This window comes from Parasteatoda tepidariorum, chromosome 2, assembly GCF_982258835.1.
Source record: "Parasteatoda tepidariorum strain Cologne lab strain chromosome 2, Ptep-v5.0, whole genome shotgun sequence".
NCBI classification, from domain to species: Eukaryota; Metazoa; Arthropoda; class Arachnida; order Araneae; family Theridiidae; genus Parasteatoda; species Parasteatoda tepidariorum.
Window position 1 is genome coordinate 117,772,915 of NC_141756.1, and position 17,391 is coordinate 117,790,305.

At 27.3% G+C, this 17,391-nt stretch overlaps 1 protein-coding gene across 25 annotated transcripts in view; it reads left to right on the forward strand.

The window, feature by feature from the left end:
• Positions 1 to 17,391, forward strand: part of LOC147816100 (E3 ubiquitin-protein ligase RNF10-like) — a 56,669-nt gene that overhangs the window by 18,687 nt on the left and 20,591 nt on the right. For 11 of the 25 annotated variants that reach the window (XR_015431680.1, XR_015431679.1, XM_087158175.1 and 8 more), the window contains 6 exons: positions 2,703 to 2,755; positions 4,022 to 4,407; positions 5,882 to 6,089; positions 13,697 to 13,769; positions 14,351 to 14,527; positions 16,990 to 17,107. Coding sequence is in view for 23 of the 25 variants with exons in the window: in XM_087158175.1 (XP_087014301.1) it covers positions 17,009 to 17,107 (99 nt within the window). In the remaining 2 variants the exon portion in view is untranslated. The other 14 variants (XM_087158158.1, XM_087158167.1, XM_087158177.1 and 11 more) reach the window with 11 other exon arrangements.

Genomic DNA, 17,391 nt, shown 5'->3' on the forward strand with positions numbered 1-17,391 from the left:
ATTAATTAAAGATGCTTTCTTTTAATTTTAAATTCTTTAAAACCTTTGTGTTTTCTTTAAGAGTTAAGTTAATACGAGTTTGCAAATTATATGCAACTTAATTTGTATGTTAAAATGTATTTTACTATTGCTTATTGCTTGGGGTACACGCATCCCACTTTGGGAAGCACTGCTCTAGTGATTTAAAACACAGAAGATGTACTAATTAAAATTAAATTAAGCTATAAATCTACCTCAGTAATAATTTTCACCATCTTGGTTGAAATGAGATTAGGATAAACATAATAAATTTATGAAATTGAAATTTGTTAGTTTCATAACTAATTAATTTAGTTATTAATTAATTTTATGAACCAAAACTAGTACGTTATTTTAAAATGAAAATAATACCTATTTTATCTAATTGTCACAAATTTTATTTTATATATTTTTTTAACTGCATGCTTTTTACTTTTTGTGAAATAAAAATAATAAATAAATAAATATCCTTTTTTCAAAAATTATTTTATTCTACATTTTCCATTATTATTGAAAAATAATTTCATTTTGATTTTATCATATAAAAAAACTGTATACCAGGCAATATTTGAATTTTTAAAATTTTCTTTAATAATAATACTTTTTCTTTGATAAAGTTGCTTTTAATTTATAAAAATTGTAGGAAACATTTAAAGAAATTTATTATTTCTTAGTTTCAGACACTTGAGGAAAATAATCTCTGTTGAATAGTAAATAAAATAGAATAAGAATGTAAATTATTCCTTAGTAATCCAGTTAAAAAAAAACTGATTTATCAGTCTTATCATATAAATTATCTCAATCTTTATCATACATATTAATTTCTTTAAAATTATATTCCTCTAAATTCTTTTTGTATTAAAAATAACTAACTTTTCTTCAATAAATATAAATAACTTTTACTTCATATTGTAAAAAGTTTTTGGCATGCAGTAATTTTTTAATAATCTCAAAAATATTAAATATTGTAAAGTGACAAGAAATAAGAAAATGACAAAGAGAGGAAAACCATTGGCAAATCCTAATCCCGGTAATGACTGGTTCAAAGCTGTTCACAGTACTGGTTTAAAATATTTTCAGTGATAGACAAATTATGATTTAGAGTTGCCCTCAAGCTAAGCTTTAGAATTTTTTGTGGATTCCTTTCCATATATTACACAAATTTACTTTAAAATGTCTTCTCTGAAGGCATATTTGTACCTATGTTTGATCCAGCAGTTAACTTATCACTTGTCTTCTGGCAATTGTTCAAATTTTCAATGTATAGTTAATTTATGATATATAAGGAAACCTTGGGACAAAATTGTCCCAAGGGAAAAAATTGTCTGCTTACAAGGGTTGTCCATTTATAGGAAGGGTACATTAATAACTCCATAAATTTTTTTTAGAATGACAATTGTTGAGAATGTTTTTAGAATAACTCCATAAATTGTTTTTAGAACAATCACATAGAAATAATAATGTAAACTTATTTACACATTTATTTGAACTTTAAAAATCAAAATATTTACAATGCAAAAAGAATAGATGAAGAAATTTTGTACTAATTTCTTTTTATACCTTCATCTGACATATATCCCAGGCTCCAAGCAATCATATTTATCTCAGGTTTTGGTTTGCTTGAGCTGTTTCCAATCTTCAAAAGTGAGCTTGAATAAGTCCTTCAAGAAAAACCTTGTTCCATGTCCTCTTCTTCCCATGCTTTTCTTTGTTTCTTTTGATCTTCTTTTATAACTTTTGTTTTAGTTGTCTTGGAGTTTCAGTTGATTCAGTTTTCCTCTTTGTGTTTTATTTTATAGATTAGTGGTGAAAAAGGTTTTAATTGCTAATTTCTTTATTTAGGCATCAAAGGCCGAATGGTAAGACCTGATATAATCTCTGGCTCTAAATAATCCTATGTATCTCAGGCTCTAGTGGTTTTGGAATATAATTCAGGTCAGGACCTCCACAAGTGAGCTCGAACTCATCTGTAATGGGAGACCTTGTTCCGTTTCCCCTCCTTCAAACACTGCTCTTTATAGCACTGTTTTTTTTCTGCTGTGATATTTAAAACTAAGAATTTTTCCACCATTCAGCATAATGTTGTGGATCACCTCTGTGGGGGATGATTTGAAAACTCTCTGGAAATAGTCATTTTTCTATAATTACGACAAAAATTATCTATTTAGTTATACGAAATATATTTATTGAAAAGTTGTAATCTTTAATGAGCTTGCATCTCATCTACGAAATGAGAGGGGGCTAAGGAACTCTCTACCCCACCCCTTCTGTGGTCCCTGTAGTTTTTAAAATACCTTATTCTTATAAGGAAATTCTTCTTAAAACTTTACACATACAGTTTTATTCAAATTCAAGTGATGCAGGGTTTTCATTGAATATTAGTCATAGAAAAAGTCATTTGAGAAATCATTATTAAAAAAACATTTATATATAGCACACCACAAAATATATTTTGTCCTCTCAAACTTCAAGTTTGGAATACTTATGTATTGAATATGTCTTTCTTAAAACATACCTAAAAGAATCTTTGATTCTCATGTTTTCTTAAAAATATTTTCAAAAAATGAACAATTTGGTTTTTACATTTATTTTCACAAATATTTATAATTAAGTCTTAAATAGTATTTGTTTCTGTAAATGTAAATAATTATTTGGTGTTCATAGTTCCTTTTTTATATATCTAGCCTCAATGAGTTCACAAAAGAAATACGGAGCCTGAAATTCGGAAGTACAAAAGGTACACATTTTCTTGAAATATATTTTGTTTCTGTTTTGTTATATAAATAGTTTATAATTTGTTGTTTCTTATTGTAACTGGTTAGTCATTGCACTAGGAAGAACATAAGCAGATAAAAGAATCTAACATTCTCACTGCATGCGATTCGCATACATGGTCTTAAATCAGTGCAATTTGCATCTTGGCAAACATTTGCATATAGCATCTTACACATAGTTCTTAAACTCTCACATGACATGTGTCGTGTGGGCAATCGCTTGCAGTGGGAATGCTTCCTAAGCAGGAAGGGAATTTAGATATAAATTCTCTATTACAAGTTCCACCCAAGGAATAAGATTTTGTAGAAGAATTGGAAGTTGTTTAATTTATAAAATAAAAATATTTTTAATAATATTTTATAAATTATGTGATAAGATTCCGAGAGTTAAAAAATTCTGGCTTTATTACCTAGAAATTAACTAAAGCAGAAAAAACAAACTCTTTTAATTTTTTTTGTTTTAATTTTGCTTTTTCAATTACAACAATAAAGGTTTATTTAAGTTACTTCATATCAATATTGAACTTGCCAGTGGTTATAAAAGCATATTAAAATTTATTGTCCATATTTATGGGAAGGTATAAAATATTTCTGTAAATAGCGAACGGAAGTAATATATTTTTTATTTGACAAAAAATTCATATATGTTAGTTTTTTTTTTAGAATTCATTGATTACACAAAGATTATGATAATGTTTAAAGTCCTATTAATATTATTTTAACTTCTTGAGCATGTTGTATTGTTCTTTTATTTAAAAAACTTTTATACAGCCTCTCAAACCAGTCTTTAGGAGATTTTGACTCTAGAAATAAAACAGTGGTTTACCAATCCAAGAACTTCTTGGGATAAGTGCTTAAAAAAGGTATAGTCTTAAAAGGTTTGCCGGGGATTCTAAATTTAGAGAGAGATACATATCTATAACAGTTATTGATTATCATAATAATAGTCTTTAAAAGATTTTAAATTTTCATGTCTCTCGAAAGGGGTTTCAGTGCAGCTGCCAACATTTTTCATAAAACAGCACATTAAATACTAGTTGTGAAAATTTATGGTAAAGCCTGATTCACTTTAAGTCGAATATTAAAGCTTTAATAAATATAAAGCATCAGATTCATCCATCATCTTTCACATTAAACAACGTGTTTTATACTAAACTTATGTAAGAATGCTACAAGATTTGCTTTCAATGCAGTTTCAATAAATAAAAATGCATTAATGAAAATTTCAGTCTAAAAATTCAGCAGGCTCCAAAGGAAGTGTGCTGCATCCCCAAGAGGCGAGAACTATCAAGCCCTCCAAAAGAACAGTGATTCTTTGAAAGAAAGTCTAACATGCTAATGAGAAGAGGTAGTCAGGGACTCTGGAACCCAACATCATACCAAATTTGGTAAAGGAGAAAAAATTTCAGGACTGAAGGCGGTGTCAGAATGTTATGGGGAATGACAACAAACTGGATTGAGCCAATTGAATGTGTCACCCCAAGACATGAAGATGATTCAAAGTCATGGTAAAAAAAGAAAAAAAGAAAAAATGAGACGGGGAGAAAACTAACCTTGAAAGAGTAAAAGTGACCTTGACTCACAAAAAGAGGAACGATGACAAAAATATTCCAATGTAAGAAAAATTTTATTAAATTTATGTTTAAAGGTGGATGGAGTATTTAAAAATTAAATACGCTAAAAATGAAAGAAAAAATAAATTGCGCAAGAAAAGAGAGATTGAATTAATAAAATAAAAAATCGTCACACATCACTGTGACATTATAGTTCATAAATAAACTTCCACAGTCTAGATTTAGAGAATTCTGATTCGTATATAAATAGACTGTACTTTTGTGTCAACTGTAAATTAACCTAAGCTCTTTGAAGTTATTTCTAACTAGAATAGTCTACTGGGGTTAAATTCTGTGGAACGTGTAAAAATCAGATTTGTACTTCCAAAATTTAAAAAAAAAAAATACATCTGCTCTAAAAAGAAAAAATTACCTCCCAAAAACTAATAATATGCCCCATAAATTGAAAAGCTTATTCTAATATTGCATAAGTATCCAAAAATGCAAATGCCATCAAAATCTTTATTTTAACTACAATATGTTGTGGACCAAAAGTAGACCATATACTATTGAAATTTACTATGCCTTTACAATTGTGGATAATCTTTTTAAGTTTATCAAATAAATTTTATGAAGTAGCTGTTCCTGCCTTTAATGACTGTGCCTAATGTTTGTCATTTAGTCTATTAAAGAATTAAAAAAGCTTCATTAATTATCAATTATAAATTGAAAATATTTAATTTCTGAAAGGGTTTAGTTTAAATAATATAATTAACTAAGTTTTTAAACATATTTTGGAAATATGAATTCATTTATGATTTGTTAATATTATTATCTCTACCAACTGTGTAACTGTTTTCTCTACCAAATTACTGTTTTGTTCATAATATTTTGATGAACTTAAAGCCTGCTACAATAGTTAAAGAATTTGATTTTTTAAAAATTTTTATAAAAAATTTTCTTTTTATCGTGAAGTTTCTCAAATTTTCTGTTAATAATTCCTTTTTTATTTGAAAATTTCTTTGTTAAAAAGCATACATTTTATTTGCTATTTATTATTATTTCTTTCTTTCTTATAGACTAACTTTAGATTACTGAAAAATGAATTTTATAAATTAATTAGTAGAATATTGAGTGCCATAAATATTGACCATGTTTTTAATTTATTTTATTTTACGTATTTAAAAAATAGATCATTAAAAAAAAATGAAAATAAAGACTTGTAACATTCATTTTAAAAAGAAGAAAAGTTTGGTTTTCTGTAATAACAATATAAATTCTGTAATAGCATAAAGTTATTAATTTAAATTAAATCTTTTAGGAACAGAAAAAAAAGTTAAGGAATATTTATAACACATTGTGCATGAAAAGAATGCTTATTATAGCTTTGTATGGATTTGATTTGGCATAAGTGCAGCAATACATTAATAATTTTTATGAATAATATTGAATTTTATCTGTTTATATAAATTTGTTACAAATAACATTTAAACTGATTGTTTTTACAATTACGAAACAAAGTCTTTCTTATTTTAGGGTGACAGAAACATACATTACTACAAAATAGTTTGTGAACCACCCTGGTGTTATTATTTGAATCAATTTTTGACTGGCTTTCCTCTGCAGGGCCTCGGAATCATGCCCAAAAGAGGTCTGGATGTTTTGCGATGTGAAGAATTTTGTTTCTACAAACTGCATGCTGTCTAACCACTCTGAAACTATTTCTATGATTGTGCCAAGAAAAGTAAGTTGTTAATAAGTCATATTAATTAAATTATTTATTTCCATTTATGATACAATATCCTTATAAAATTCATATAAAAGTGTATCAGTTTTAAAATTATAAGAAGCTTGAAAATTTAATAACTTTTGACCAAATATGGATAGTATGCTTTATAATGATTTAGTTATTATTGAGAACATAACTATTTGGAAATTAAACTTTCTTGAAAAAATTAAAAAGTATTATCTATTAGAATAACTGTATATTTTTTTTTTACCTCTTTAACTAGTACCTAATATGATTTGGACTAAAAATATGTAAATGAAGATAAATAGAAAAATGCATTAACAGATTTTAACGAAAGGGCATTTTATTACTCTTTTTGGAAAAGAAAATTCATTAATCTAAAAATAGATTTGCTTTAAAAAATATGCATATGATGTCTAATTTACTGCATATTATAAAATCATTGAAATTTCGCATGTTTCTTGGGCTTAATTTCATTATAAATTGTTTTTGGGGTTACTGAGGCGTTATCATACAGTCGCTTAGACAGAGTAACCCAGGTCAGAGGAAAGATACTGTACAAAGATAACTTTGATTGGGGGTTTAGCACAAGGTTGATCACTTTGCCAAAACAAATTTCCCTAACTACTTGGTTGAGAAAACAGTGAAGAGAAACAAAGGTTAGCCACATGATAGCCAGATCTAAAACAGATGGAGATTCATAGTGTTTGATTAATGTCACATGAAGAAAATGAAAGGCTTGATGTACAACAGGCTGTAGTGCTTAGAAGGTAGAAGTGTTGAAATACCTTATCCTTACGTAATGTATACCTTACTATCTATACCTTTAGTGAAATATCACATTAACTACTAAGGATGCTTTTGTTTTTTAAGAGAAACCATTTAATAATTTTAAAAACTGGTACCAAAAATTTTTTTTAATGCAGCCAAACCTCTTGAACTCGAAATTGACAACAAAAAATTTAATATCATAATTATTTGTGTTAGCCAGATTTCATCTTATCCGATACATTATGAAAACAATTTATTTCATACTATTAATACATATCGTCTACTACACTTATGTCCCAAACAAATTAAAATAAGCTTAATAATTTTATTTAACTATTTTATTTATTTGCCCATCTGCTACTCCTAACAAAGGTGGATAATAGAAATAGCATTCCTCAAAATGAATAATTGACACATTATGCACATGCTGCTGATCTGTGTTGTGACCTTTCAAGTCAGCTTGAAATTTTCATGTTAAATATGCTAAATGCAGTAATAATTGATTGCTGACTAATGGGACCAAATGTATATTTCATATAAAGCGATATTTCACCCAAGTGATTTCGCATTAGTGAGGTTTGACTGTATTTCTTTTTTTTTTTCATATGAAAAAACTTTGATATTTTTGCCTTTTTCGTTCATAGGGAAAATGATAAACACAAAGGAATAAAAGATATTGTAATTAACATATTTACAACTAATTTCGTAACTACCCTTGGAAATTCTCTTAAGTTCTACTTTAAAACAGAGATTTTCTTTTGATACTAGTTACTGTTTTACCCTCTGCCTGACAATGTATTCGTCATGCTGTCTTATTGTAATTGTCGCTTAACTTGATGGTATTTCTTGATTTTATACACTAAGTAACAAAAATATATCATAACTGGCTTTATATATTTACTTATGTATTATATTAAAAACTTATTTTTATTAGTCAGAACAATTTCAAGAAGATTTGTTCCTGACACTGCTGCACCTACCCCATCATTTAGTGCTAGAGAATGGCTGAATAGAAAAAAACAGAAATCTATTCTGATATCTATGAAATTAAAGTAATAGTCATTGTATGTTTCGTTGTAACTCTAGATAAAAAAAAATTACTTAAAATGCGTAGCTGTCAGCTTTCATGAAAAGATTGGAGAATTCAAATTTTTTTTGAAAATATTACTTCAAATACTATGTTACATTTTAATTCAGTTGAATTTTAGTAAATGTTTTAACTGTGATTTTTTTTATTTAATCCAGCATTCAGATAAATTTTTGAAGCAACAGATTTAAAATTCCACTTAGTGCTGTTGGAATTTTAATATTGTCAGAATTGTGGTTTACTTTGAAACATTTTTGAACTCATTTTTGGTTTACTTTGAAATAACAAGGAAAAGCCCCTATCTACTCCAAAATGTTTCTTTTTATGTCATATATATATATATATATATATATATATATATATATATATATATATATATATATATTGGTTTTGTGAAGAAAAAAAAGCATCATAAAATTTGTAAAAGTAAACTCCTTGAATTATACTTATATATAGGTATTTTGTGTGAAAAAATATACGAAGGTTGTAAATTAAATAGTGGCAACTTAACCTTGAAACTCACAGAAGGGCAAGCATGCACAAATAGGCTATGAGAGCGGTGAGGTGGCGCTGTTGTCGATGTGTAGAGTGCAAAATACAGTCAATCTGCTTAGAAGGGTAGTTGTTGTGTGTCGTTAAAGTGAGGAGTTTCGTTTCCATCGCTCTAAAGCATGTTTTCAAAAGGCTTAATGACGAAAAAGACGAGATGCTTGAACCCATCGTGCTACTGTCCAATACGGTAAAGAATTCGCGACACAAGCTTCCACTTATCCTCGATAGCATTCTGTTGCATTTTTGGCATGGGCAACCTCGATTTTCAGCGACGACAGCTGATCTCCTTTTTAAAACATGCTTTAGAGCGATGGAAATGAAACTCCTCACTTTAACGACACACAACAACTACCCTTCTAAGCAGATCGACTGTATTTTGCACTCTACACATCGACAACAGCACCACCTCACCACTCCCATATCCTATTTGCGCATGCCAGGTGAGTTTCAAGGCTAAGTTGCCACTATTTAATTTACAACCCTCGTAAATTTTTAAAAACACATGAAGCATTTTTAAACAAATCTATGTATCATAATCTTTATATATCTTCAATTTCATTGAAAATATTTAGAGATATCACTATTGGCTAAAATATATCTAGATTCATAATTGTAAATATTTTGTAATTTCAAAAATATATTTCAAACTGTTTCAAAGTACTCAGTCACTTTTTCAATGATAATATAATAATAATTAAAATAGAAAACTAATGAACTTTTCTGGAATACAATTATTAACTTTTAAAACAAAACGTCTATGTAAATAGCATGTTGATTTCTCTCTGTTTATTACTTATGGATTAAAACCATGTGTAATGAAATATTCTTGCTGCATTTTATATTTTTTTAAGTGTTAAAATTCATGTATTATTTAAAAAGTTGTACTATTTTTAAAATTTTTTTTATCAGAAATATTTATTTATGAAAAAAAAGGTTTAAACATGGTAAGATATGCACTAAAAAAATATGTATGCTGTTTTTAATTTTTATTCAATTTTCGGTTGCTTTAAAATCAGTTCATGTTTTTCGCTAAAATGTTTAGTAACAATGTAAAGTTAATTCCTAATAACAGGTTTGGCTGGAAGTAATTTTGTGTCATTCATCATAAAATTAAATATAACACATTTCTTGGTCTAGTAGCGAATTATAAAAACTTCTAATAATTTTTTGAATGTTTTTACCAAATTTCTTTATTTACTCTTTTTTTTTTATATATATACTTGAAAAAAATTGCAAATCTTAATTCTTTTATTTATTGATTTAAAGAAAGCCAACTAATTGACACTGTCACTGGCAGTATATGTACATTGATGATGCACAATCATACTATTTTGTTTAAAGAGTGAAAACCCTGAAAAATTTCAAATTTAAATTGAAGCTGAATTATTTGTAACATTTATAAAGAACCAAAATAAAGAAAAATAGATAAAAAACACTGATACAAACCATGTTCTGTGTTGCTTGAAAAGAAAGCCAGTCGACACTATTTTACGTTAGCATGAACAAGATATAAGCTGGCTATAATTTAGTTTTTGAAAAACTCTCACCATGTTGGTGTAAGTATTAGTTTCAAATTCGGTGGAAAATTTCCATGTAGGTATGTCAGTATCTACCACAAAATAATCAAGTTTTGGCTCTTTTCCAAACATGCAAGAAAGTAAAAACTTTTTTGAAGGGAACCAATTCTAAGGGTATAACTTTTAAATTTTCGAGTTTCAAATCCCCTTTTGAATTGAAGTTCATGTGTATGGATATCAATACAGAATTACCCTCCTAATTGATTTAATTTTGATAAAAATTAATTTTTTTCAACTCTGCTTCGAAAATCATGCATTATGTATACATTTCAAAAATTTTAAGTGTGTTTCTTATTATATGTTGTCGAATTATATTCTGTTATATTTTTTTAAAGATGATTTTTTATGATAAAAGCATGTGATTAAAGTATTCTTAAAAAACTTTTTGTTTTATAAATTAGTGTGTTATTCAAGCTGGTAAAAAATTAAAAATAATTGATTTTGTTTAGTGCACTATATATCCACATATTGTAGGGCTTATTGTTTTCCTGATATTCTTCATAGAAAATATTTTGCTTTCATTTCATACTTTTTGTCCTAATAATCCTGATTTTTGTGTGTGCTCGAAGCATCCCATTTTGTAAGAATACATATGCTGACTTGTAAAAAATAGATTTGAGGAATCCAAAAGTTTTTGATCTAATATCTTTTTGTTTTGATGCGATCATTAATTGTGCCCTATGCTGTTCAGTTCTTGCTGGAAATAGTAAAACTTTCTGTTCTAAGCAAAGTATCTTTAAAATTAAAAATAGTATATTTTGCTTTTCTTCGGCAATAAAATTTTCTTTTATTGCTCTTAAGTCGAACAAATCATACTTTGTTTTCATTTTTTTACCTTTTTAAAAGTAATCTGGTTTATGTATGATGCTCCAAAATATTTCTTAATTTTTTTAAAAATAATAAATGTTTTGATTTTCTCATTGGTGCAATACAAAGCCTGGGTATTACTTTGATTAAAGTTTCCTTAAAATCAAATGCGGCTCATTGTCTTCATAAAACAAAAGGTGAAGATTGTATTTCACAGAAGAAAAAAAAGAGTTGCACTTTCTGTATAATTTGATGTTTTAGAGAAAGGTACCATTTTGTGGCATCCACTTCAGAACTGATCAGAAATTCTTCAAGTTAGATACTTTTGAACTATCGACTATGAAAATATAAAGTGCTGTTAAAAGTATATTACAACTCCCCCCCCCACTAAGACCAGTGCGTTTGACTACACTAAATAGCTACAAAAGGTGGCGCATGTATCTTTTATGAAACAACTATAAATAAATAGTTGTCACTATAAAAGTTCCTATGCTTGTACTTGCATGTAGTAATTCTTATTCCTTATAGTGAAGGAGGATTTTATATTTACAATATTTTGTAATTTTAAAATTTTGTCTCTGCCATATCTTAATAGTAACCGAATTTGAGCATCTTTTGTAGCAGCACTGTTTAAAAAGCAATGGTAGAAACAGAAAGCACATTTCCATAACTAAGAAATTCAATAACACTTTGACTCTTTATCACAGAGGAATTCATTGTATCAGCAAAACAATGAGTCACATTGAAAGAAACATGGGGAAAGATAACCAACATTGTCAGAGCTATCACTGTTCACTTACGATCGACGAAAAATTCTTACACAAGCTTGCGGTCGTTGATGTTATGGTAAGGAGAAGTGCTTTTTTTCCGCATTTGAAAATCGGGAACAATGCTCCCCATTGCAAGTGCAGACATCAATCCATCAGGAAACATTGTGCATGTCTCAGTAAATTACAATTTTTAATGCATTGAAAAATGATCCAGACATCAGATTGGAGAAGATATCACAACATTGAAGTTTTTCAGTGCATCCTTGTATAGCCCTTTTCTAGTAAAAAGGTTTGTAACCACATGGGGTTAAGTTGGGATAGTTAGGAGATAGCCTTTAGTGCAAATTTTTTTTCCTAATCAAATTTAGTTTCATGCTTTCTTTTCTAAAAGTAAAAATATATATTGATGTATTTTATAAAAAAATTATATTTTACGGATAGATGTTCTTAGAGTTGTATTGAACATTCAGTTTCAGATTAAAATAAGTTGCTGAACCATCTTACTCACAGGGTTATAATAAAGGAAATTTAAACCATCTGTTGAATTTTACTTTTGATGTTTGAGAAGGTAAGCGATCTGGTTCTGGATATAATAAAAATAAGGGATTAAAACATCCAAAATGTAATAAGGAACTCTTGTTGTAAGTCTTCTAATATGATTTTTCAGTAAGAAATTTTCTTGTGTATATTTGAAACAATTTTGAAAGAAAAATTCAAAACCAGCAATTTCCATTTAACTACTTCCTGTTCATTTTTTGCTTAGTATTTTAAACTGGGATTTTGAATTTTACTTACACATCTAAAAATAATTAAAACTATTGGTTCAAACAATTTTATTTTAAATCAGATTTGAAAGAAAAATTCAAAATCTGTGATTTCCATTTACAAGTTATGTGATTCTGAGGTGCTTTGGTGGTATTGTTTTTTTACTTCCTCCTTTAAACTTCAGTTTAGTACTGTATAGCCAATTTTGATTCTATCATCAAATAACAATTATCAATGATTTTTTTATTTTTATTAATGTTAATACTTATTACTTTTTTTATTTTATAATATAAAATATGATATTACCATATTTTATACTTTGAATTGGATATAATATAAAAAAAACACAACTACTTCCACTTCGAAAATTTTAGTAGGAATAACATATACTACCGTGCAATGCTAAATGAATAGAATATAGTGGTTATTGTTTAATATTTTACATGCGCTAATTTATGTTGATTTGAAAACATGGATTTTTTTTAAAATATGGATTCTATAGAATGATGTCCGTTAAGTTTAATTGGTTTGATGTCTCACGTTGTCAGAAGAGAAAAAAAACTTTTAATTTAATTAATAAACTGAGTTTTAAATTATGTTTACTAAAAACATTGAGTTACTTAGATGAAACAACAAAATCAATTATTACAAAGCGAACTTTTCTATTTAATATAATATAATCTGGCGAGCAGCTATTTAAAAGATTGAACATTCCGTTTGTTTATTTGTGGCTTGATGTCAGGCTCGCAGAAAATACCGTTCACTGGTTAAATTTAGTAGGAATAACACAACCTGTGACGTAGGCGATAGTATACCCAATTGACCAAGGTGAATGGAATGGGTCCATTTGAAAACATTCACTTATTTCCAAAGTTTTTTTTTACACAATTTTTTTGTTGAATCTTTACAATTTAAAATTTACTGTCTTGTCTTTTATCAAAATAAAATCAGGTTTAGTAATAATTGAAATTTTATTTCAAATTGACTTAATTTTTATTTATTACAAATAAATTTTTTATTTAAATCTGTTAGTAGTACGATTCACATTGCTGTACCACAATAATAGCGTTTCTAGATAGCATGTCTGGCCTAACGAGAATTTTTTTTTAAAAATACAAGTTACTCTCAACGTGTTAATAACAGTTGTCAGCTTTTAAGCTTCATCTAACAAATTTTATTTGTTTCAATGAATTTCATTCTGGTCCGGACTTGTACCCTGATTAATATTGATAATAATTTCTGATTTTTATAATAGTATTTTCTTTTTTCCAGATTTAAATTTTTATTGGCAACACTTTGGGTGAAGATTTTGACTAGGATCATTAAAGTGTGTATTAATCAGAAGGTAAGCTGTAGAACACCATGTGTGCTTTTTTAAATTTTTTATTATGTATGAAAGTAATGAAACTTTATTTAAAATTTCTGTTGCCAATTCGTTGCAAGGGATAATGGAGATTATTCTATGTACCAAAACAATCCAGATAAGCTTGTAGATTGGTCATTAATTGAAGAAATGGTATGTGCAGATTTTCTGTGAGATAGTCTGTGACATTGGGAAAAGTAATTTTTTTATTTTATTACAGCACATTTGTTTTCTGTTTTAATCATGCTGTTAGTAAATGTATAGTTTTATGTAATTTATATTACATCGAGTAGCCTACACAAGAAATATTTTCTTAGTTAATTATAGTTAATTTTTTTTACTAATAACTTCATAAGAAATTGAAAATTTTGTTTTAGGATATAATTTAATTGTTGTTATGCATCAACAAAGTGCTCAAAAATTTTATCTCTTAATTTAAAATAATATTGTTTAGGTTTTAATTAAAAAGTAACATAATAGATAAAAAAATTTTTTTAAACAATTGAAACTTTCTGCAATAATTTTTGTCCTTGTACATATCTCAGAATTTTGTATTTCTTCAGCGTTTAACATGTCATGATGCCATCTTGCCCAATTTGTCTTCACATTTCAACTGCTGCAAAGATGTGTGGACATGTTTTTTGCTCTCCCAGCATTCTACTTTATTTGGCTTTAACTGATAAATCTTGGCAAAAATGTTCTATTTGTTTTGAAGCAGTGCATAAAATGGATTTAAAAAGGTAATTTTATTTATTTATTTATTATATTGTGAACTTGACAGTTTCTTGATGGTGATTTGAAATTTCAACTAAATATAAATAAAGAATAATTCAATTTGTTACTTTAAATGGTTATTATCTGTTTTTATCATTTATTATCTGTTTTTAGGCATATTATTTAATTACTGAAGTATTGTTTCTCATCTTATTTAAATATATATATATATATATATATATATATAAAATTCAATGAGTGAAAGTAAAGTTAGTTATATGTTTCCAGTCTTTCGGTGGATTTTATTTATTTTTTCTCTTATAAAAAAAAAGTGAGTTAAGACAAGCAAAAAATTTAAGATAACAATAATTTGTCATCATTTTTCTTTATATTTCACAACATGTGTTACTGTCCGTATGTATATCTATCCATCTCTCTATCTGTATATATATATATATATATATATATATATATATATAATATAATATAAAAACTGTTTGTTGGTATTCTTGTTTAAGAAAATGTTTATAAGACTCTTTGCTTTTTATTTCCTACACGGTGAGGGCTTTATTATGTAATAATAAAATATTAATGATTAAATTAAATAAAGTGAGATTATTTCCTATAATTATATATTTTTTAGCAATCATAAGTCTTCAGTATATTTATATTTTTAAAGTATAAAGATTTGTATCTAATTTTTTCTACCCTTTTAAAATTTGGATACCTCCATTCTGTTTTAAAATTTTCAATTTTTACCACATTTACCCCTGTTGAAAGTAAAGACAATTTTAGAAGTCAGAAATTAAAAGTGCTAAGCACATTTTTGTTGCTTTAAATAAACTTTTACTTCTGAAATCTTAAATTCTTAGTTCTTGTCTTATGATAGCTAATTATTATTAACATATAATATAGCTGTTGGAATGCCTTTGCTTTTTCCTTTATCTTTCAAGGACACAAGTTTAAAGGTATTTAAAAAAATTGAAAATAATTTTTTAAATGTATTCTTTGTGTTTTTTTTTAAACAGTGTTTCCATAAAACTATGCAAGTTCTGTAACTGTTGGAGATGAAATTAAATTATGCTTAATGAAAAGATAGAAAGGATCACTGATTTCTTTACCAGTTCCTATTGAAAATGCTCATACAGCTATATTTACTGTCAATGACGATATGTATTTTTTTTTATAAATAATTTTTTACAATAATTTGTTACAATTTAATGTATTTGTTACAATATAATATATTTGTTACAATAATGTTTTACATTTGGTGTTGGGTAATTTCAAATTCTTGCCCTTTTTGATTAGTTATCAACAATCAATTGTATATTTTAAAAAAAAAAACTGAACAACTTGCGCAGGGGGGAAGGAGACATGCGGCAGAAATAAGCCTGCTGCGACTTCTGTGATTACACAAGTAATTATAAATATAAAATCAGTATGAAAACGCTCATTGAACTAGTATTTATAAATATCTTCATGCGCAGAAAAATAAAAACTTCGTTAATGGATTGAAAAAGACTGAGAAACTTCTGAGTCACCCCCGCCCCCATCATAAATTCAGTTCGTTATTTGAAAAAGAGAAGTGCATTAAAAAGTAAAAATAATCATTGAATAAAAATAAAATATTAATAAGTAGTAAATTGCATATTTTTTTTTAAAAAAATAAACATTGTATTTTAATATTTTTTAACAATGACTATTATTTCTTAACAATTAATATTATTTCTTAATATTATATCTTTGCAAAATAATGGTTAAAAATGATGAACTGCTGCATTGAATGTAAAAAGAAAACCAGGATTTGCGCAATTAAACGAAGGCATGTTTACATAAGTGATAGAGATTCTCCATCACTTCAGGATTCATCATGTCAGCGACAGGATGAGTCATGAAACACAGGGGAAAATAATAATCATTGCCACAACTGTCACTATTCACTTGCAATCGAAAATTGCTCTTTATGCAAACGTGCAGTCGTAGATGCCATGATTGGGAAAAGTGATCTTCGCCAAACTTGTAACCATCGATATACTATTGTAAGCAGTCAATAAAAGTTTTTCCTCTACTGTTTTTAAAGTTTTCACTGTTTTTTAAGCCTCTACTGGTTTCTTGCGTACAACAATGACCCCCCCCCCTTTCAAGAGCGTTGTACTCATTGATTAGAGGAAATCATGCTGTCTACACAAATGTGTTGCTACCACCTTTAGTGGAAATGACTAAATAGCTCTCCTAAGCTTTGTTTTGTAATTTAAGCTGCAGATTTTCTGTCCAGTCCAGGGGCTCAACGCTTGATGGGTGTTAAATTTTATTAATTTCCCCTAGTCTCCAAATTTTATTATATTTTAAAAATCTCCCTAAAGTTAGAAAAATGTCTGAAAAAACCCTTAGCATAAAAGACTTTTTTTTTCTTATCTCATTATTTGCTTAAGAATATATGTGTGTAATGTGAACTATTAAATAATATTTAATTAAGAGAATGTTCTAGGTGATTCCAGAAATTACTTATGGCTGGTCAGAAGGAAGTCTTTTCTGTCATTGAAAGAGAAAGAGCTGCTTATGAAATGGACACTCCAGAGGCTTGCTTTATGGAATCTGCCTTTACGGTAAGGTCAAAGTTATGCCAATAATTCAATTATTTTCAACTTATCTGATTTGTTGTTTTTACTTTAAGTTTAATTTTTAAAATTTATACCTGTGATATTAATATTTCTTGTATTTTTTATGAACTGTAACAGTTAAAAATAATTAATGTTTGAAAAGTTAATGTATTAATGAAAATATTTGAACTGAATATTGTCTCTTGATAAAATCTCATTGAATAATATAATATTTTACTGAGTGTTCACTATCCTTATATTACTTATACATAAAATAAATTTGAAAGAGC